At 36.9% G+C, this 22,067-nt stretch overlaps 1 protein-coding gene across 1 annotated transcript; it reads right to left on the minus strand.

Moving 5' to 3' along the window:
* Positions 1–2,453: 2,453 nt before the first annotated feature.
* LOC109012218 (succinate--CoA ligase [ADP-forming] subunit alpha-1, mitochondrial) lies at positions 2,454–20,242 on the minus strand. The gene is made up of 7 exons (XM_018993751.2): positions 19,864–20,242; positions 17,403–17,612; positions 16,712–16,882; positions 16,005–16,128; positions 13,832–13,893; positions 3,371–3,452; positions 2,454–2,953 (listed from the first exon to the last, which is right to left on the minus strand). Exons 1-7 carry the CDS (start codon positions 20,071–20,073, stop codon positions 2,814–2,816), a joined length of 999 nt encoding a protein of 332 aa, XP_018849296.2. The 5' UTR covers positions 20,074–20,242; the 3' UTR covers positions 2,454–2,813.
* Positions 20,243–22,067: the final 1,825 nt, after the last annotated feature.

Raw genomic sequence — 22,067 nt, forward strand, 5'->3', positions numbered from 1 at the left:
GCTTTTCTCTTCTGTTTATTATATAAACTGTACAAAGAATTCTATACATAGAAAGAAATAATTATATGGAAACAAATATGGAAACGAATATGGACAACAAAGCCGTCCATTGACATTAAGCAATTTTACTTTGCTTTGAAACTGCATCGGGCTTGAAAGTAAATCTTACCAAGTCAGAATTAGTTAAATATTCCCAGAGTCTTGAGTTTGGCTAGTATCTTGGGATACAAAGTCACCACTCAGCGAATGAAGTATCTCGGTCTTCCATTGGGTTCCTTTAAGTTGCAATCTATTTGGGATGGAGTGTTGGAAAAAATAGAGCACAAACTAGCGAGTTGGAAGAGACTTTATCTGTCCAAAGGTGATAGAGTTACATTGATAAAAAGTACTCTATCCAACCTGCCTACATACTTCTTAGCCTTATTTCCAATACCATGCAAGGTGGCTCACCGGTTAGATAAATTGCGAATAGACTTCCTATGGGGGAGAATAGACGAAGAATTCAAGTTTCAGTTGGTGAATTGGGCTACAGTTTATACCCCTATATGCGAAGGCGGGTTGGGAATTCGGAATTTGTTGGTTTTAAACAAGACTTTATTAAGTAAATGGTTATGGAGATATCACGAAGAAATGAGAGCTTTATGGAGGGTGATCATTGATTTAAAATATGATGGATTGTGGGGAGGATGGTGCTCGAATAAAGTGAATGGACCACATGGGGTGGGGCTTTAGAAACACATAAAAAGAGGTTAGACCAATCTCTATTGATCAACACATTTTGTAGTTGGGGATGGTTCCAGAATTAAATTATGGAATGACTTATAGTATGGAGATCAAATCCTCAAAGAAGCCTACACAATACTATACATCATTGCACAAAGAAGGCGGCCTCAATAGCAAAGCTTATGGATCTCTCTAGTGGCTCTCTGGGAGATTTAGGGCAGGTTTGGGGGGTAAGATGAGAATTTTGTGTTTTGTTTTAGTGTTTAAAATATTATGTTTTGGTATTATTATTGTATTGGGATTTGAAAAAGTTGAATTGTTTATTATATTTTGTATGGGGATTTGAAAAATGTGTAATAATGAGATGAGATGAAATGAGAATTTTGTGTCTCATCCCACCCCCCAAACCTGCCCTAATGTTCAGTCGTAGTATAAATCTCTTATGACACTCTAAAAGAACATTCCCATGGAAAAACATATGGACTAAGGCCCCCTTAAAAGCTTCTTTTTTTGTATGTAGACCTTCGTTAGAGAATATTCTCACCTTAGATAATTTAAGGAAACATCATTTCATTCATGTAATGAATTGGTACTTCATGTGTAATAAAAGTTGTGAGTCTATGGATAATCTATTATTGTATTGTGATATAGCCATGAGTTTATGGAACAATATATTCGTGAGAGTGGAACTCATTTGGATAATGCCACGAAGGGTTGTTGAATTTTTGGCTAGTTGGCAAGGAATCCGGAGTAATTCTCAAATTGCAGCTACGTGGAAGATGATAGCTACGTGCATATGGATGGAGAGGAACGATCAGAGTTTGGCGGATCGGGAATGGACAATGGATGAGCTTAAAACTTTTTTTTCTGCACACTTTATTCTATTGATCGATTGTAATAGACTTTAATTGCATAAACATACATGATTTTCTTGTATCTTTAGGCAGTCATGCCTAGGTGTAGTTCTTGTATATGTCTCATGTACTTGGCTTCACCTATTATCAATAAAACCCTTATTTACTAGGAAAAGAAAAGAAAAGAATGTTGCTATCGTCTAAAGGAATGGAAAACTTACCCTCGTATGTTAAACAACTCATTATTTTATTATTTTTTTCCTTTCATAATATGTAGTATAAAAAAACTTCTGACCAAACATTTGTTTATCTTCTCACAGCTCTCTTATAACTTTCAGAGAGTACCCAACAAAAAGTGATCCTCCTATTGCAAATTCATCCTCCATGTGCAAGTTCTCATTGACCATGGTGCCTCTTGAACTTCAAGCCAAGAAACTATGTGACTCGATTATTTCTTTGGCTCCGTTTCTCCCCCTTGGTTTTCTTTACAGAATCGTAACTACTGTTATAAGGTGTTTGTTGGGGTTCTCTATCCCTTATTTTCTGTGTCATTTGATCTTGGTAATATATTATATTGACCATAAAAGGGAGGGTTGTCCATAGCATGGGAGTGTGCAAAGGGGACGAAGAAAATTGGAATAAAAAAGAAAAATCAGCATCTTGTGCAAAATCTGCTGTTTAACCAGATATCATAAACTCATGTACCATATATCATTTATAACTTGAATCATCTTCTACATTCATATTCTGCTGACGTATCCAGGGCGTGAGCAGTGGCGTACCCAAACGAATTGTTTGGGCGTGAGAGTAATCTTTTAGAATTCTTGAAAATCTAGAAAGATTATCCAATTTGAATACATCTCATGGACATGCAGGAAAGTAAAATTACGAGCTCTGGTGCATATAAGCAACGAAAAGCAAGTATTATAGCAAGTTACAGTGCGCAAAATTTCAAAGTTGGCGTCCTATTTAACAATTAACTTCTGTTTCAGAACTGATAAAACAATGATTCAAGGCAACATTGGACAAAAATATCTAGAAGTCAACATCCAATGAAATCTTGGAAACACCAGAAATTTTGTGCAGTTTATTGAATAAATATCAGAAGCACTCTCATCCTTCCAAAAACACTACCACCGGTAGGTTCATTGCTAAGAATCAATCAAGCTGGACTTTCCATGCCGTAATTATATTATGCTACTATTAATATTGCAAAGGAAGTTCAAATCGTCGAAACTAACTCACAAGGCCCCTCTGCTTGAAAACATCAAGCATGGCAGAACCGATCTTTGCAGGAGATTCTACCACTGTAACCCCAGCTTCTCTTAGGGTCTTTATCTTATCTTGGGCTGTGCCCTTCCCACCAGACACAATAGCTGCACATGCAGAAAGAGCAATTATACAAACTCCTATTAAAGATATATATGTTGATGACAGAGGCAATTAGAAGGGCGTTGAACCTTTTCTCAATGAGGAAAAGATAGAAAGGTCCAATTCACTTCTATATTCATTTGATTAGGTTGGATAACAGTTAATTATATACTTTGACATGGAAAAGATAGAAAGGTCCAATTTTCCACGACCATTATCTAAAATGATATAAAGGTTGATTAACAGTTAATTATATACTACCCCACAAAATATACATTAAAATGTGCTACCATAAGCATAAATTGGATTCCCATTTCACCATATATCAAACATGCATACACCATGATTCATTAGAAATACAATGCACTTGAGTACAGGTATTCACACCAAAATCATATTCAAGTATTGTCAAAATATTATACCTCCAGCATGACCCATCCTACGACCAGGGGGAGCAGTTAGTCCAGCAATAAATGCAACAACAGGTTTCTCAGTCCCACTTTCCTGTTTGATACATTATAGGATCAGTTGGAGCACATAATTGTGAACAAAATATCGAAGAAAAAACCAAGAATGGTAAGTAGAAGAAACAGAAGAAAGAAACTATCCATAGCTTGCCTATATACTTGTCTTAATAAAATTTTCTTACCTATAAAAAAAAAATAATCAATAGTTTAAAACAAAGGCAAGCTGTTTCCATTAAGTAGTCATTTCACTTTCAAGGTCACAGAGAAGTACTAATATATTTGTTCACTTTTCCTTAACATGTAGTAATAAATAATTTGTATGTCAGCAATTTCAAAGGGCAAAACCCAATGATAGAGAGTTATGGTCCTCTTCTGCAATTCATAAACATCCATACTCAACTCATACACTGTTTATATCTCTAAACTAATGGTGGTGAGCTTTCCAGGGGCTTGATCCTTGTTTTCCTTGTCTATTGCCGGAGAGAAAAGGTGTTATCTGGATTGACCTTGGATTCTTAATCTAGACAGCTTCGAAACATTAGAATAAGCAGCGCGAGTAGCAAAGGCGAGCCTGCCCTGCCTCACATAATATCAAGGTATCTTCTAAAAATAGAAGATTTGTTACCTAATTACAAGACTTCTAAAAATAGAAGATGGGAAACGGCAAACCCTTCTCTCTTCTTGGACACCATATATTCTTAATAATTTCTCTATTTTTTTTTTCTTTGTTTTGTATCTCAACTCAAGTTTGTGATTTTTTCAACATATATTCATTTTATAAATCTTCAATTCTTCCACATATATACACATATACATGATACAAACTTACATATATATGTATTTATTCTATTAGTTGTTAGTTTATATATGCATATAAATATTTATATATAATATATAGTTAATTCCAAAACGGTACACCGGAATGCACGGTACCGAAATATTCGGTTCTAGTACTTAAACCAAAATGATTACTGGAACGGAATTTAAAACATTGGTATGGAGCCACTATAAGGGACAACGAGGTGAGGGGGACTAAACCGAAAAGGGATCTTTGTTTCTGTGTGGCAAAAGCTTCAGAGAAGAGAAGTTATGACCTATTAGAGGATTGTACCACTCCCACAAGGAGGGGCGTAATCTAAATAGGCTATTCAATAGGTAGCTCGAACTCGAATTGGTTAAGCTTGACTTGCATTCAATTTGTTTATTAAATGAGCCCGTTCGTGACCATAAAATTATGATCAATCATTAAACAATAAAATTCGTATAAAACCCAAGTGAACTCAATTAATGTTCGTAATCAAGCTCATATATATTGTAATACACACATATATATATCAATAAATATGTTACATAAATTGAAGTTTATACTTGGTTGAAACTTGAATAAAGTTTATAATTAGTTTATATATATCAAGGTATCTTCAAAGAATATTTTTTTATAAGAATTTACCAAGTCTCTATGTCATAATTAGCTGAATTTTATTTGTTCCAAGTTGAGTTTATATATGTCCTCCAGGTTAACCCCTAGGGGTTGGCTCAAGTTGTAAAGGCCTTGAGCTTGGGGATATGCTCCCCCTAGGTCTAAGATTAAAATCTCCTTAGGTGCAAACAATTTTTAAGGGTCATCGGACTGGGGGATCTTCCCCTCGAACTACCCGATGTGCACTTGCGGAAACCTCCTTGTCGAGGGCTTGTGCACCCCCAGGATTAGTCGGGACGCTGTTCCTGGACACCCGGTACCAATGAAAAATAAATAAATATGTTACATAAATATAGATATATAAAAAGTAATAATATATATATGTATATATTTTAGGTAAAGTAACAATATATATTAAAAACATATTTGTTTTGATAGGTGAAAAAAAATTATAAAACCAAATAATTAGGCATAACCCAAGTATACAGGAAGTATACAGAGAGAACTATTACAAATATATATATTAACTTATATGTACGCACACACACACACATATATATATGTGTTATAAATATAATTATAAATACGAGTTATAATATTGTATCTGTGTAATTTTAATACTTGACTAATAAATAAATAAAAATTGCAATTTTGATTTATTTCATTTGTCATCTCATTCCTTCGTTTGCTTATTATATATTTTTAATTATTGTTTTTTAAATTGAGAAAATAAGAAACTTAAAAAATTCTCTATTGAAGCCAAGTTGAGCTCATTTAAGCTCTTAGCTTAGTTACAACTCGAGCTTTGAGTTGAGCTCGGGCTGGATTTTCTAGAAGTCGATCCGAGCTCAAACTGAAATTTTTAGCCTGACTCTAATAGGAGCTAAGCTCAAGACTCAAGTTTCAAAAGATATTCAAGCTGCGCTCAAACGGCCTCAACTCATCCGAACTTGGCTCGAATACAGCTCTACCTACGAAGGAAGAAATGGTGCTAGAAACTACCAATGTCAAGGGAGCTATGGTTGTGTATGACCCTAATGGGTTTGGAATGAAGAGGAGTTTGGAGGTCTCAGTACAAGGGGTTTTGTCAAGTGAAGAGGAAGGGGGAAAAGGAAGCCTATTCGTTCGGAATGTGTAGGGGGAGTACACAGTGGCCTATTCGTTCAAAAATGAGAAGAATTCTTCTTGTGGGCTCATGCAAGAGTATATGGCCCAAATCTCGACAACGAATAAAGTTTATTTGGGATAAATTGGCTGGTCTCTAGCCTAAGGATCCTATCGTGGTATATATAGCCTAAGGATCCTATCGTGGATCCTATCGTGGTATATATAGCCTAAGGATCCTATCGTGGTATATATAGGTGGAGACTTCAACGTCACTCGATTCCCAACTAAGAAATTTTGAGTGCATACATACTCAATTTGACTATGATAGACTTCTCAGATTTCATATTTGTGCAAGAACTCTTGGATATCCCTCTAGTGGGAGGTTCCTATACATGGTCCGACAACCAAGATGTTTCACCGTGGTAGAGAATTGATAGATTGCTGATATCTCCAGAATGGGAAGTGTATTTCCTAGACCTACTTCAAAAATTACTTCCTAGGTTATGTTCAGATCGCTTTCCTTGATTGTGGGGGCATTAAAGAGTATCAGAGATATTTTAAGTTTGCGAATGTGGTTGAAGTCTAATGATTTCATTGATAGAGTCAGACAATGGTGGTCTTCCGACAATTATCAAGGAACCCCAAGTTATATCATGGCTTGTAACTAAAGGCATTGAAAAGTGACTTGAAGGTTTGGAATGAACCGGTATTTGGCAATGTGGAGGGTCAAAAGATGTCTTTCAAGGAGGAGTTTAAAGGGTTTGGAGGGTGTGAAGGTAAGAGCTCTAGCAAATGCTAAGACGTCACACAAAGGTAAAGTGACTTGAGCTCTAGAACAGGTTATCTTAATGGAGAAAATACTGTGGAGACAAAGATCGAGGGCCTTATGGTTGAAGGAGGGGGAAAATGCATCACCAAGTTCTTCCATCGAGTGGCTAACTCTAAAAGACATAGTGCAATTGAGGTGATGAAGGTGGACGAAGCAGTATCCTTGAACCAGTAGATATTGACAATCATCTTGTACCACACTAAGTCTCTACATTTTGAGCAGTTTGAATGAAGATTGAAGCTTGGTAGTTTGGTTTTTGGAACCATAGACCAATAGGGAGCATAGTAGCTTGAGCGGCCTATTGAAGAGGCGAAGATTTGCAAAGTCGTAAAAGGTAAACGCAGACCTCGATTGATTCACCATAGATTACTTTCAAACTTGTTGGGAAGTTGTTCAAGAAGATACTATGGAAGTTTTTCACAAGTTTCATTCATATGGAAGGTTTGAAAATAGCTTCAAATGCAACCTTTACAACATTCATTGCTAAAACACTAGGTGCGGTGGATGTAAAAGATTACCAGCCTATTAGTCTTGGGGGTATGCTCCCCCTAGATCTAAGGTTCAAACAATCTCTAGGGGTCATCGGACTAAGAGATTTTTCCCTTGAATTACTTGAGGTGCACTTGCGGAAGACTCCTTGTTGAGGGCCTGTGCATCCCCGGGATTAGTCAGAACGCTGTTTCCGGACACACGGTGCCAACCAAAAAAATTCTATCCAATGTCTTGGAAAATAGATTGAGCGCAGTAATGAAGAAGATTATATCAAAGCCCCAAAATGCATTCGTAAGACAGGTAAATCTTTGATTCAATGGTTACAGCTAACAAGTGCTTGGACAACAGGCTCAAATCAAAAGAACAAAGGATACTTTGCAGGGTGGACATAGAGAAGGCATAACATTGTGTGAACGAACTGTGAACTAGAAATTCTTGTGGTACCTAGTTGAGATACAACTTTGGGGAGAAATGGTGCTCTTGGACAGCGCATTGTAGTTTGCATCTTCTTTTTTTTATATGAGTAAGGCTGTTGTAGTTTGCATCTCTACAATGCCTTTCTCAGTTTTGGTGAATGGTACAGCAAAAGTCCCCATCATTCTCAACGCTTGAGACAAAGTGATCCTCTATCTCAGGTTCATCATCATGGAAGGTTTCAGCCAAATGATTACAGATTTGGCGGAGGGACCCTCTTCATTGGAATTTTGTGGGGGATAGAGGCTCGGGCACACTTATCATCTCCCATCTATTGTTTGCAAATGATATCCTTATTTTCTATGTGGCCAATCAAGGCCACATCCGGTCTCTAAGGGCACTCTTATTATGCTTTGAAGTTGTTTTGGGCTTCAAGGTGAATCTAGCTAAGTCAAAGTTGGCTCCAGTGTGGAATCCAAATGTGGATAACTTGGCTAGCTTGATAGGATGTAAGGTATTATTTCCTTACCTAAGAAATACCTTGGCCACCCTTTGGGTTCCTCATACTTGGGATGGGGTGAAAGAAAAAAGGTAGCATAGATTGGCCACTTGGAAGAAGGTGTTCTTGTCCAAAGGTGGAAGTATCACCTTAATTTTTCTTTTGATAAGCAAACAAATTTTGTTGATCAAAGAATTAGGTAAAGCCCGATACAAATACAAGAAACACTATGTGCCCTAATTAAGAAGGCACCAAAGAAACAAGAAGTCATGTAGGTCCATGCCATTGAAATCAACAACAATGGCCCAAGTACATAGAGTAGTGTAAAATAAAGCTTTAAGTTCCTCTAGTAATCTCTCTGTTTTCAAACGTCCTCGCATTGCACTCTTGCCACAAGCACCACATGATGCATATAGGGATCATCTTCTAAACCGCTTTAATCTGCTACATGCCTCCTATATTTGTCCAGTTGGCTAACACTGCCACTACAGTCTCTGACATAACCCAAGCCGGCTCTACTCGACCGATCACCTCATTCCACAAAACCCTTGCTGTCTCACAATGTAGTAGAAGATGGTCCACCGACTGTCCGCCTCCCCTACACATGCAACACCAATCTGCTATGATAACCCTCATTTTCCTCAAATTATCGGTTGTGACGATCTTGCCCAACGATGTTGTCCACACGAAGAATGCAGCTTTGGAGGGTACCTTTTGTCTCCAAAGTCTTTTCCTAGGAAACAGAGTGTTGGGCTCTTGAGTGAGAGCCTTATAAAAAGAGTGAACCGAAAATGCACATTTCCTTGCGGGTGACCACCACAACTCATCTTCTTGTTGATTGATCGGTTTAACAAAGTACAAGAGGCTGTAAAAATCAGCAAAGTTGTTCATCTCGCAGTCTTGTGCTGCTCTACTAAAATTGATGTCCCAATGGATCTGCCCACCCGATACCCCCATGACATCTGTCACTGCAATGTCTTTATCACTAGCAATTTGGAATGGTGAGGGAAATGAATCTTGTAGGGAAGTATCCCCATACTAAATATCTTTCCAGAATTTAATCCTAGAACCCTCCCCCAACTGGAGTCGGGTGTGTTTAGTAAATACCCCACCATCCTCTTCTAATGTGTTTCCACAACCCCACTCCATAGGCTCCTCTAATTTCTTTAGTACTCCATCCCCTCCATATGCCTCCATATTTATGCTCAATCACCACCATCCACAGGGTTTCCGGTTCCTTAATATATCTCCACAGTCATTTTCCAGGTAATGCCCGATTAAAAATCCTCACATTTCTAATACTCAAACCACCATTGAAGATAGGACGACATACCATTCCCTACTTCACTAGAGGAATTTGAACTCCTCCCACACGCCACCCCACACGAAGTCACGTTGAAGTTTCTCAATTCAGTATGCCACACTTGCAGGTATAGGAAAAAGTGATAAAAAATAAGTTGGCAAGTTAGAAAGTGTACTCTTGATCAATGTGATCCTGCCACCTTTCCATAAGTACATTATCTTCCATCCCGCTAGTCTTTTCTCTATCTTATCAATCACCGTCTCCCATAAAGAGGACACCCTTGTAGCCACCCCCAACGGATGTCCCAGGTATGTTAACGGAAGGGAGGCTATCTTCCACCCCAACGTGCTAGCTAGCTGCTGTATATTAGGAACATCTCCAATTGGAATCATCTCTAACTTATTTAAATTCACTTTAAAACCGGAAACTACTTCAAAAAAAAGCATCAAGACCTTCAAAGCTTGAATCTGATTTTGATTTGGCTTACAAAAAACAAGTGTATCATCTGCAAACAACAAATGAGATATATTAACGATTCCCCTATCTAGAGTTCCAATCGAAAAGCCATCCACAAAGCCATTATTAACCAAGGCCAATATCATCCTACTCAAACCCTCCATCACAAAAACAAACAACAAAGGCAGCAACGAATCACCTTGTCTTAGGCCTCGCGAGCTATGGAAGAAACCAGTTGGGCTACCATTTATTAGAAAATTTCACCGTTAATATGCACCAACGAATCCAAGACCACCACCTCTCACCAAAACCGCACCTCCCAAGAAGGTAGAGGAGAAAGTCTCAGGGTGTGTTTGGGTACTAAAGTATCCTCAACACTTTTCAAGTATTCTCGTACTTATAAAAATACTTCACATGCCAAACAACTTAAAATACTCTCAATGGAACCCACAAACCCACTTCAATCTCTAATTATAACTATTCACAAACATTCTATAATACTTATCACTATTATATATAAATAAAAAATAAAATCACTATAATATATAAATAAAAAATAATTATCGCTATTATATATAAATAAAAAATAAAATCGCTATAATATATAAATAAAAAATAAAATCGCTATAATATATAAATAAAAAATATTGATCACTATAATATATAAATAAAAAATAAAATCACTATAATATATAAATAAAAAATAAAATCATTATAATATATAAATAAAAAATAAAATCACTATAATATATAAATAAAAAATAAAATCACTATTATAAAATTATTATAATATTTATCATTATTATATATAAAAGTAAAATAAAATCACTACAATATTTATTAATATTAAAAAATCACTATAATAAAATCATTATAATATTTATTACTAAAATCACTATAATATTTATGGGACCCACACATTTTTCAACTACCTACTCAAAAGTCAACAACTCAACATACTTCACACATCCAAACAACTAAAAATTCTCTCAATGGGATCCAAAAACTCACTTCAATCTCTACTCATAACTATTCACAAACATTCTCAACACTTCTCAACACTTCTTACTACCCAAACGTACCCTCAATTAACATGATCATACGCTTTCTTCATGTCAAGCTTGCAAATGATCTCTGCTATACCAGCCTTCAACCTACTGTCCAGACATTCATTAGCAATAAGAAACGCGTCTAGACATTCATTAAGCTATGTTTGGTTAGTGAGGTGATCTGAGATCACCTCAGACTACCTCACTACTATTCAGAAACCATTTACTACTTTTATAATATTATTCGTTACTTTTTCACTACTATTCACAGATTATCTGATATCACTTCAACATCCAAACGTAGCCTAAAATTCCTCTTTCCAACTTACAACCCTATTTCTTGTCCTTGTTCATGCTACTCACAAATGAAGTGGAATGGATTATGAGCTCAAATCCCATCTTGTGATTGGACGAAGGTACATACGCACTCTTCAGGGTGAGGATTGAGTGTTTGGAACTTTTTTTTTATAGATAAACAATACTATTAATAAGGATAGGCATAACTCAAATACACAAGAAGATATACAAGAGATAAGACCTATCTAGGTCGCTATAGAAGAAAGAAAATCATGTACATTTAGGCCAGTGCAAAAAAATAACACTCGAAACTCCTCTAATGTCCGCTCCTTGTCTTTGAATGTCCGCTCGTTACACTCTCGCCATGTGCACCACATAATGCAGGTAAGGACCATCTTCCACACAGCTTTGATTTGTGGAGCACCACCCGACATCACCCAACTGGCTAATAACTCAACCACTGTGGTAGGCATCACCCAGTTTAACCCTATTCAATTGAACACTTCGCTCCATACAACTCTCGCTATCTCACAATGTAGCAAGAGATAATTAACCGGCGCTTTCGCAGATTATCGGTAGTCAAAAATCTTACCCAGGGCCGCTATCGAAGAGAAGAAGAGTGCTTTGGGAGGTGCCTTATTCCTCCACAAACTTCTCCATGGAAAATGAGTATTTGGTAGAAGTGTAAGGGACTTATAAAAGGAGCGAACCGATAAAGTACCCTTACCTGCAAGTGTCCACCATAACTTATCTTCCCCAAATCCATTCAGCTTCATAGAATACACTAAGCTGAAAAAAGCCTCAAAACTGTCTATTTCCCAATCTTGGGCTATTCTACTAAAAGTGACATTCCATTGGACTTGGTCCCCTGAACGAACCATGACGTCCGCCACCGAAGCTTCTTGATCACATGCCACTCGGAAAATGGATGGGAAAGAGTCCTTTAGAGCCTCCATTGAGAGTTTGGAACTTGTTGGTTTTCGACCGAACTATATTGGGGAAATGGTTATAGAGATATCAATAAGAAAGGGAGTCTTTGTGGAAGGCAAGAATAGACTCAAAGTTTGATGGGGCTTGGGGTGGATGGCACTCTATATTTGAAGTGCAAGGATCACAAGGGGTGGGATTGTGAAAGCATATAAGAAGAGGATGGGGAACTTTCTCCTGACATACTCGCCTTGAGCTGGTCTAGAATCAAATTTTTGCATGACCTACGGGGTGGTAATAGGATCCTAAAGGAAGCCTTTCCTGAAGTGTACAAGATTGGAAGGATGCAAGAAGCCTTAATAGTTGCCCTTTTGGAGCTTTCCAATGATGTCGCTTAATGAAATGCCAATTTTTCCATAGCAGCATAAGATTGGGAATTTGTTTTTTTTATAAGCAAGCATAAGATTGGGAAGTTAATGCTTTCATAGGATTATATAATCTTCTATAATCTATTAGTGTGAGATTGGGAGATGTAGACAAGGTTTTTTGGTGCCCTTCAAAAAAAGGGAAGTTCACTGTCCATACATTCTATCAAGCCCTTACTATTCAAGATACAAATCATTTTCTTTGGGGTATTTGGAAGACAAAGTGCCTATCAATGCAGGTTTTTTTTTTTTTTTTTGCATGGACAGCTTCTTTGGGAAAATTCTCACCATAAACAACTTAAAAAACACCGGATCATTGTTATGGATTGGTGTTGTATGTGTGAAAGAAAAAAGCGGGTAGACAATTACCTATTTCTACAATGTGAGATACTCAAACATTATGGAATGATTTCTTCGATAGGATGGGATTAGCATGGGCGATGCCTAAAAGGTTGTTTTATTTCCTAGAAGTTGGAGAGGCTTACATGGCAACCACAAATTGCAACAACATAAAAGATGGCTCCCATTTTCTGCTATGGTGCCTTTGGAGAGAAAGAAGTGATTAAAGCTTCGGAAACCACGAGCACACTACCGCATGAACTTGGAGTTTTCCTCTTTAACACACTATTCCACTGATCAATTGCAATAGATTTCACATTGGAAGTGTCCACAATTTTCTTCTGTCACTTGTTAATCATCCTTAGGTGTCTCTCTTGTATACATCATGTGTGCATGGGCTATGCCTATTATCCTCATCCTAAAATCCTTTATTACATGGAAAAAAAGAGCTGAATAATAGTCTTTTATACTTCCTTTTTGTACATTACCATGTACAAGGGTTGCAACTTCTTTTAATGGATTATCACTCAAAAAATAAACACATAAACATACCAGAAAAAAAAAAAATTTAGTCCATATTTGTTAAGAGGCCACATTGATCAACTGCCAAACTTCACTATAGATCCACAATTCGATATCTCCGATAGTAGGGGCATTTATTTTCTTCTAATTCATGATAAAGTTTCTATAAGATCTTTATCGGGCAGGTTTGGAGACAATTAGGTTTCTCTTAAAAAAAGGTCATGGTTATTTTGACTTGAACGAAATAGAGGAAGAGCTATAATTTTCAATGCATACCTTTATTTTTTATTTTATTTTTTTTGATAAGTAAAAGAACAGAAAAATAATCAATGCATACCTTTATCAATGCGGCAGCATCCTCTTCTGCAGTTCCACCTATCTCTCCAATAAGAATCATTCCTGACATATACAAAGCATCATTATTTGATTGTTTGCACATTATTTTCCTCACTATTTCAAGGAAAACTGCTAGAGTCTGTCTCAGGAAAAACATCAACAGAACACAAACACAAGGACATGACTAAAAAAGAATAGATCAAATGAAAATGCAATGGATAAAAGTAAACATCAATAAGAAGTAACTTCAACCACTAATTTAATATAAGATGAATATAAAATCATTCTTTTGAAATCAAAGAAAATTTGACTAGTAAATGCTATTACAACATGAAATGTTGATAAACCGAGTACAAAACTTCAATTAAGTCACAGCAGATTAAGGCCTCGTTTGAATTCAAAACCCACCTCAATTCATCTCAACTCATCTTATCTCATCATTACAACTTTCTCAAATTCCCACACAAAATATAATAAACAATTCAACTTTTTCAAATCCCAAAACAACTTTCCCAAATTCTCACACAAAATATAATAAACAATTCAATTTTTATTCTACTATTTATAAACCATCCAACTCACCTCTAAATCCAAACCACTCCTAACTAAATTACAAACTCCATACTCTTTGAACAAATTGCCTCAAAGTTGATTTCTACATCCTACTTACCAACCTTTTCAACTCGTGAGAACCATATAACCTTACAAACTAAAGAAACAAAAAAGATCCAATCACATAAGTCAATAGGCATTTATTTCAATAAAAATAGTACTCCCCTTCAAAAAAATATATATGGTCGTGGATGATACACATTAGAATAAAATAAAATATGCACTAACAATTTCCATAAAATGCCCTTCGGTAGGTCATTTGTGTTTGATATTAACCATGCTCATGTACAACACATGATAATGGAAATCATAATAGCTTCATTGTTATTTTGATTCTGTTGTAATAACACAAGTCTCATTTGTCAACTCCCATCTGTTGGTACAAAGGAACCAATATAAATTTCCCCAAGTGCATCTTCAACTAACGAATGCCTTGACAGTAGAGAAACAAGCCTGAGGTTCTAGGAGTGCTCTTCAAACTGGGCCTAGTGGAGGCATAAGACTAAGATCCGGTTAGGTGTGACAACGTGTGGATATCAGCTTCTAAACATGGCCTTACGAAAGTTGTTTAGCATATCCCTTCATGAGGAGGCATTGGTAGCAGACCATTTGCATTTCTCCAATAATTATTGACAGTGAAATATCTCCTTCATCAGCCCATGATTGGAAAGTGGATCTATTCTCTCCAATCTTCAACTTGTACTCTTTTAGGATGAGTGGAGGCGGTGAGGATAAAATACAGTGGCTCTTGTCCAAAAGGTGAAGGTATGAAGTTAGAACCAACCCAATAGCGAGCCTTGGAAAAACAAGGCTCTTTCATAGGTGGCCTTTAAGTATCGAGTCTATAGACACCAGCTTTTGGGAGAATCTTAACCTTGGACAAAATATAAAACCAGACATGTCATAGTGATGAATTAGTGCTGCATGTGTAATGAGGGGAGAATCAACTGATGTGGCCTGAGCCTTCTGGGAAATTCATCTGTCTTTTGATGATTGTGTGTTAATGCCACACCACCTGGTGGAGTTATTGAACTGTTGGAGAAGGCAAAAAGGGTAGCCACAATTGATATTAAAGATTGCTCTTTTAAGTATCATGCAGTGCATTTGGGAAAAATGCAATGCTCGCAATTTCCATGACCAAGAAAAGACGATGAAAGAGATAGAAACCTTCTTTTTTATTGGCACCGGGTGAAAGAGATAGAAACCTTTGTGCTCAAGGCATTCTATGTGTGGATGATGGAACTCAGCTTTTCTTCTTTCCTAGACTTTGTACGTTCTTATTTTTTCTTTCAACCCTAAGATTGTGTTCTCTCTTGCATTTAGAATTATGCGCCTTGCCGCTTTTCAATAAAATCTTGAAACATTTACAGAAAAAGAAAATTTTGAATTCAATTTAAGCAATGTCATTTTAAGTTCCATAAAATTCTAGGCCCTCCAAATACACACCACATAAGCCATAACCATAGGACATTTCAAACAATGAGAATATTACCAACCATAACTCACTAGCCATATCACAATAAAGAAAAAATTGACCAAACAAATCTTCAAAAATAATTCACCTTCCGTCTGTGGGTCCACTAGGAACTTCTCAATGCAATCAACAAAGTTCGTCCCATTAAAAGGATCCCCTCCTATACCCACACAAGTGGATTGTCCAAGACCAACAGCAGTAGTTTGGAAAACCTGCAAAGTAAATAACTATAAATATCAAGCCTATGAACCACTGGATCCCTCCATAACCCACATAAGCAATATATATCGAATAATGATACAAGATACAACAATGCATCAGCATATCTGATGATAAAGAGGGTGAAAAGAGATCATCCAATCATTAAATGGGCCATACAATAGTACGTACAAGAAAGATGAAAATTGTTTGAAAGACAATGATTTAGTACAAGCAGCTTTGTAAAAGCTTCTACGCCTGGCTACTAGAGGTAACTTTGACAGAAGGAAATACTTCTATGAAAACTGATCTCCATAAACTCTTCAAGAAAGCAAGGCCAAGAGAAATGCAGCATGAAAGCTCATTTCCCAATAAGTGAAAAAATAGGTATACATACAGATTACACTACAGCTGCAGGAATATTTTTCATTTCAAACACAGTCATCTCACCTGGGTTCCCACAGAAGATCAACCATGTGACCAAAATGACATCAATTTTTTGATAAGTGCCAAAATGACATCAATTTAAATCATGATATTACAATAGACTAGTTTCCCTATAAGAAAACTGCTCATTAGATCCAAATTAGGACTCACCGCTTCATAGGTTAATGTACCAGATCGGGAGACAATTCCTATGCGACCAGGTTTGTGGATATATCCTGGCATAATTCCAATTTTGCATTCTCCTGGCTTGATAATACCAGGGCAGTTTGGCCCAATCACCCGAGTTTTAGATTGTCTGTTAAGAGCAGCCTTCACTCGTACCTAAAACCATAAATACAACATTCAAGGCCATTTCAAACCAACTATGAAAAGCAAAAAATTATTTGCAATAACTAGTCATATTAGTAATTTTTCTTTTTTCTTTAATGTAACTAGCCATGTTGATAGCTCAAAGACAATATATGATCCCCATATAGAAATTCAATATAATTTTCCTGTTTGACAGCAAATAAATTTACGAGTAATTTTGAAATAAATAACAGTTCTATTAGCTGCACATAACCCCAGAAAAACCAACTGACATATTCATACGGCTAGTACAGTTATGTATCAAAAAGAAAGTCTGGTAATGTTAAGTTAAAAACATGAACCAAAATGATTTCCTGTCCGTCAAAAGGATAACTCCTTTCAAGGCATAAGTTACTAAATTAGTTCAAATGATGCCACACAAGCACTCCTGAAGATAGGTGATGCACGTTGCACTCCCTTAGCAAACATATTTTGAGTTTCACTGCACACATCATCTTTTTAAACAAAATCAAATTGTGTAATTTTAGTATACCATGTCATGTTGAGGGATTCCTTCTGTGATGCACACAACAAGATCTAACTCAGCTTCCAAGGCCTCCATAATAGCTGCAGCAGCAAATGGTGGGGGAACATAAATGACTGAAGCATTGGCCTTTGTTTCAGCCTTTGCTTCAGCAACTGTGTTGAAAACAGGAAGTCCCAAGTGCTCTGTTCCACCCTTTTTTGGTGTCACACCACCCACCTATTCCAAAAAGTTTACAACATTGACCTTGGAAATTATACATATATGCATAGCTCAATTAAAGAAAAATAAATTAATGGAGACTACAACTAAATGATACCAGATACAGGTCCTAAAACAGAAATATTAAAGGAATATCCTATATTTATCAATAACTAACACGGTCTAGATCACTGTCAAAACCTGGCTCGCTCTCTTGCCTTTTTAGGAACCCATGGTTAAATTTTGACAAAATATGTGCAAAAGATTGCTTCAACTGTCACACATTGGACCAGGGCAGCTCACAAACTAAGTTCTAAATATCTTATTATCATGTTCATATAACAGATGTAAACATGAAGCAAAGTATCTGAGTATTAAGAAGGAAGATATCAACAAGAATTACAACCAAGGATAAACAATATAGGAATTATCCAGCTAGGTCTTGCAAGTACATAGAATACCATGTATGATAGCTACCCAGTAGTCATTTTAAGTAAAGCAAAATAAAAATCGCAATCAAAGAGAAGAAATCCAGCCATTGATTGTTATACTGCATTGTAAGATTGTTGTTGATCATCTACTAATATATTGTGAGATTGCCACGACCTTGTGGAATGACTTTTTTGCTAGGGTAAATGTAGCTTGGGTGAATCCAAGAAGGGTGATCGATCTCTTAGCTTCACGGAGAGGCCTTCAAGGCACTTCTCATATTGCTGCAATTTGGAAGATAGTTCTGGTCTGCCTATTGTGGTGTCTTTGGAGGGAGAGGAATGAGAGAAGATTTGAACATCATGAGTGGTCCATGGATGAACTTAGAACTTTCTTTTTTAATACTTTGTTCCATAGGTCGATTGTAATTGATTTAATGGCATGAACATTCATGAATTCCTTGTATCACTAGAACACCACTCTTAGGCATTGCTCTTGTATATGTCCCGTGTACTTGGGCTTTTGGCTATCCTTATGATCAATAAAATCTTATTTACCGATCAAAAAGAATTATTGCCCCTTAAATCCTACATTGCAGCCAGTAGAAAAAATCATTGTAACACTTGAGTGAACCCACTTCTAACGATTCGAGGGGTTCCCTAACAAAATCCTGCTACAATTCAAACTATATGGCATGAGGCACAGAGAATTAAAAACTGAGAGTTGGATTACAAAAGTTGGGCCAGGAAAATCCAAATTGATTACAAAAACTTGATTGAAAGATCAAGACAACATCATAATTACAATATCACCCTAAAACTGATGTCACGGCAAGTTCGCAATCATATGTTAACACAAATGACACAATTTTGAGACAAATGCAATGGTTTTATTTTAGGAAAAGAAAGAGAGGAGAAGGTGACATAGACAAACGAAGAAACAGAAAGAAGAGATGGGAAAAGATCCATAGTCAGAAAGGAAGATCTAAAAAAAGAGAATAAATTGGAGCACAAGAAGGGAAAAAGAGGGCACAAGATCGTCCAAATATTACCATTTTTACTGATATCCATGGCTCTGTCTCGCTTTATACTAGAAATATGCAGGCATCACAAATTCCTAGGATATCAATTAATTGTATAGAACAAAGGCTAACCTATATAATAAATCATAGTTTGTTCATAAAACCATAGAAAACATATAGCTTAAATAAAAGAGTCCAACAGTTAAAATAATTTGATAAATTCAAAAGAGATACCAAATTTTGGAAGTACGGAAAGGGACCAAGTCCACTACATCATATGAAGTGAAAGAGAAGAGGTTAAATGCAAACAAAAAGTCTAATACGAAGAGCCTAATATGGGGAAAACTTCTTTCTATTGATAAAATTAAATGTACACCCGAGAGGACTTTTTTTTTTTTTTTTTTTGATAAGTAATAAAGAGACACCCGAGAGGACTTCAACTCCATATCGTTCTTTATAAGGGGAGATGTGCCTTTAGAGCCAGAGGTCATTTACTTAAAGAAAGCACGCTAATATAAGCCGAGCCCTATGAATTCAACAACAACAACGAAATCAGATTGCGTCTTCCAGGAAATCGTGATTGGTGAGGCCTAATACGGCCCCGATTGCCCGGGATTCGAAATTCTGAAATTAAGATATCTTCGCAGGTTCACGAGAAATCAAATTCCACTTTAAACCAAAGAAAAAAAAATGTAGCACAGAGCGTGGAAAGCAAACAACCTCCACCATGGCCCAGAGAAATCCAAATCAAACTACAAAAAAATAATAAACAAACACATTTAAATGGACATCTGAAGAGAATAGAGAGAGAGGGGGGACCATTTTGGTGCCGTATTCGATAGCTTGTTCAGTGTGGAAGGTGCCGTTCTTGCCGGTGATGCCTTGGCAGATGACGCGAGTGTTCTTGTCCACGAAGACTGCGGGGGCTGGATGCGGAACCGACGCGTATTTCCGAGTCTGATCCGCAGCCCATGAAGCTCTGCCCGAGGAAACGGAGGCGATCAGCTTGGTAAAAGCTTGGCGACCCATCTTTCACTTTGATGAGATCGGAGTCGGAAGGTCCTTTCTTCTTCTGCTGCTCCTACAGCCGTCCTGATCTCTCTCTCTCTCACCCAACAAAAAGTTCAGCCAGGAAGAGACCTTCCTTCAAATTTCAAAACGGTTTGTTAGTTTAACCTAACTCGGTTCGGGTTTATTCGGCCTGGTCTAATAAAAGTCGTGTTCTATTTATGGCAAGAGAAATGCTATGCATCTGTCCCACACCGACACACACTTCACATCACTTTTTTTTTTTTTTTTACACTCAATAGATTGAGTGTGTGCCGGTGTGGGGCAGATGCATATATTTTTCCTTATGGCAATTGCCAAAAATTCTTTATGCAAGACTTTTTTTTTTATTTGGAAAAGAACTTCATCATATCTAGGGGTATAAAACTTCAAACCAGGTTACAATAGTGTTTATCAATAAAAATGACATTCTCAATGAAACTAGGGACACCATACCACCAAATATGCATATAAGTAATGGATCATGCATGCTTTGGAAGTCTATGTGTTGCCACATTAGCCAGTCTGTTGCCATGTTGTAATCTGCATTGTAGGAAACTTTGCATCAATCTTTTAATTTCAAACACTAATGTTCTTACTGCTGCGAAGGAATTGGTATCACTGTTGACCTCCTCGACCATAAACAAGCAGTCACTTTCAATGATAAGGTTATGGATGCCAATGTTGAGACAAAACTGTAGTCCCCTTAGTAAAGCCACTGCTTAAGTAATTTCTGGTTCAAGATCTTCAGCCTCAACTCTGCTAATTGCTTTAAGATTGTAAAGGATACTTGGTGATTGTCTGATTTTCAAAACTGTTTACAAGGGGTGATGGATAGTATTTCAAGTTGTGGTTTCAAGTTACAGCTATGGAATAAGTCCAAGTTTGGTAAGGTGCATGTTAAGCCACAAGAAGTGAGGAATAAGCTTAAATTTGAACAACAAAGGGATCCAACAGTATTGACCACAAGTGGGGTCTGTGATGCTTCTGAGGAAGTGCAGAAGTGGTTGGATAGGGATGAGATTATGTGGAGGCAAAGATCCATGGCTCTTTGGTTAGCTGGGGGAGACCAAAATATCAAATTTTCCATGCTAAAGCTTCTCAAAGGAAGAAGAAGATTAGTATTTTGAAACTTATGGATGATGGAGGTTGCTGGAAGGAAGGGGATCAATATGGCAGCATTATTATTAACCATTTCTCTTCCTTGTTTACTTCTACAGGCACTCGAAATGAAGGTGTGATTCTTGATAAAATGGAGATAAAAGTTTCAGATTCAATGAATGTGGAGCTTATAAAGGATTACATTGTTGATGAAGTGGTATGAGCTTTCAAGGAAATGCACCATTCGAAGGCTCCAAGGCCTGATGGCATGCCTCCTTTATTTTTTCACAAGTTTTTGGCCTGATATTGGTAGCTCTATTACCTCTACAGTTTTACATGCTTTGAATTCTTATGATTTCCCTCAAGCTATAAATCATACATTTATTACTCTTGTTCCAAAAAAGAAGTGCCCTATGAAAGTAAATGATTTTAGACCTATTAGCTTATGTAATGTGGTTTATAAGCTAATGTCTAAGGTTATTGCAAATAGGATCAAGAATGTGTTGCCTGCTGTCATCTCAAATTCACAGTCAGCATTCTTACCTGGAAGATTGATAACAGATAATGTCTTAATGGCTTATGAAGTTCTTCATTTTTTAAAGAGAAAGAAGAGGTGTAAGAAAGGTTTTATGTCCCTTAAGCTACTAGACATGAGTAAAAACTTAGTCCAGTTTTGAGATCACACACCACACACCTCTGATGTGGCATATACGGTCTAAGAGAAGTCTGATCCAATTGTTAACTCAAAATCGTGACTCGATTTCACGAATAGCCCCAACTTTCAGAAGCTCCTCTTCCTCGTAAGTCCCTAGTCGCCCATCCCCTCTAAGAAATCCCCTCCTCGTGACGATCGTTCGGCTCCCCACCCATCTAAG

The sequence above is a fragment of the Juglans regia genome, chromosome 15, assembly GCF_001411555.2.
Source record: "Juglans regia cultivar Chandler chromosome 15, Walnut 2.0, whole genome shotgun sequence".
Classification (NCBI taxonomy): domain Eukaryota; kingdom Viridiplantae; phylum Streptophyta; class Magnoliopsida; order Fagales; family Juglandaceae; genus Juglans; species Juglans regia.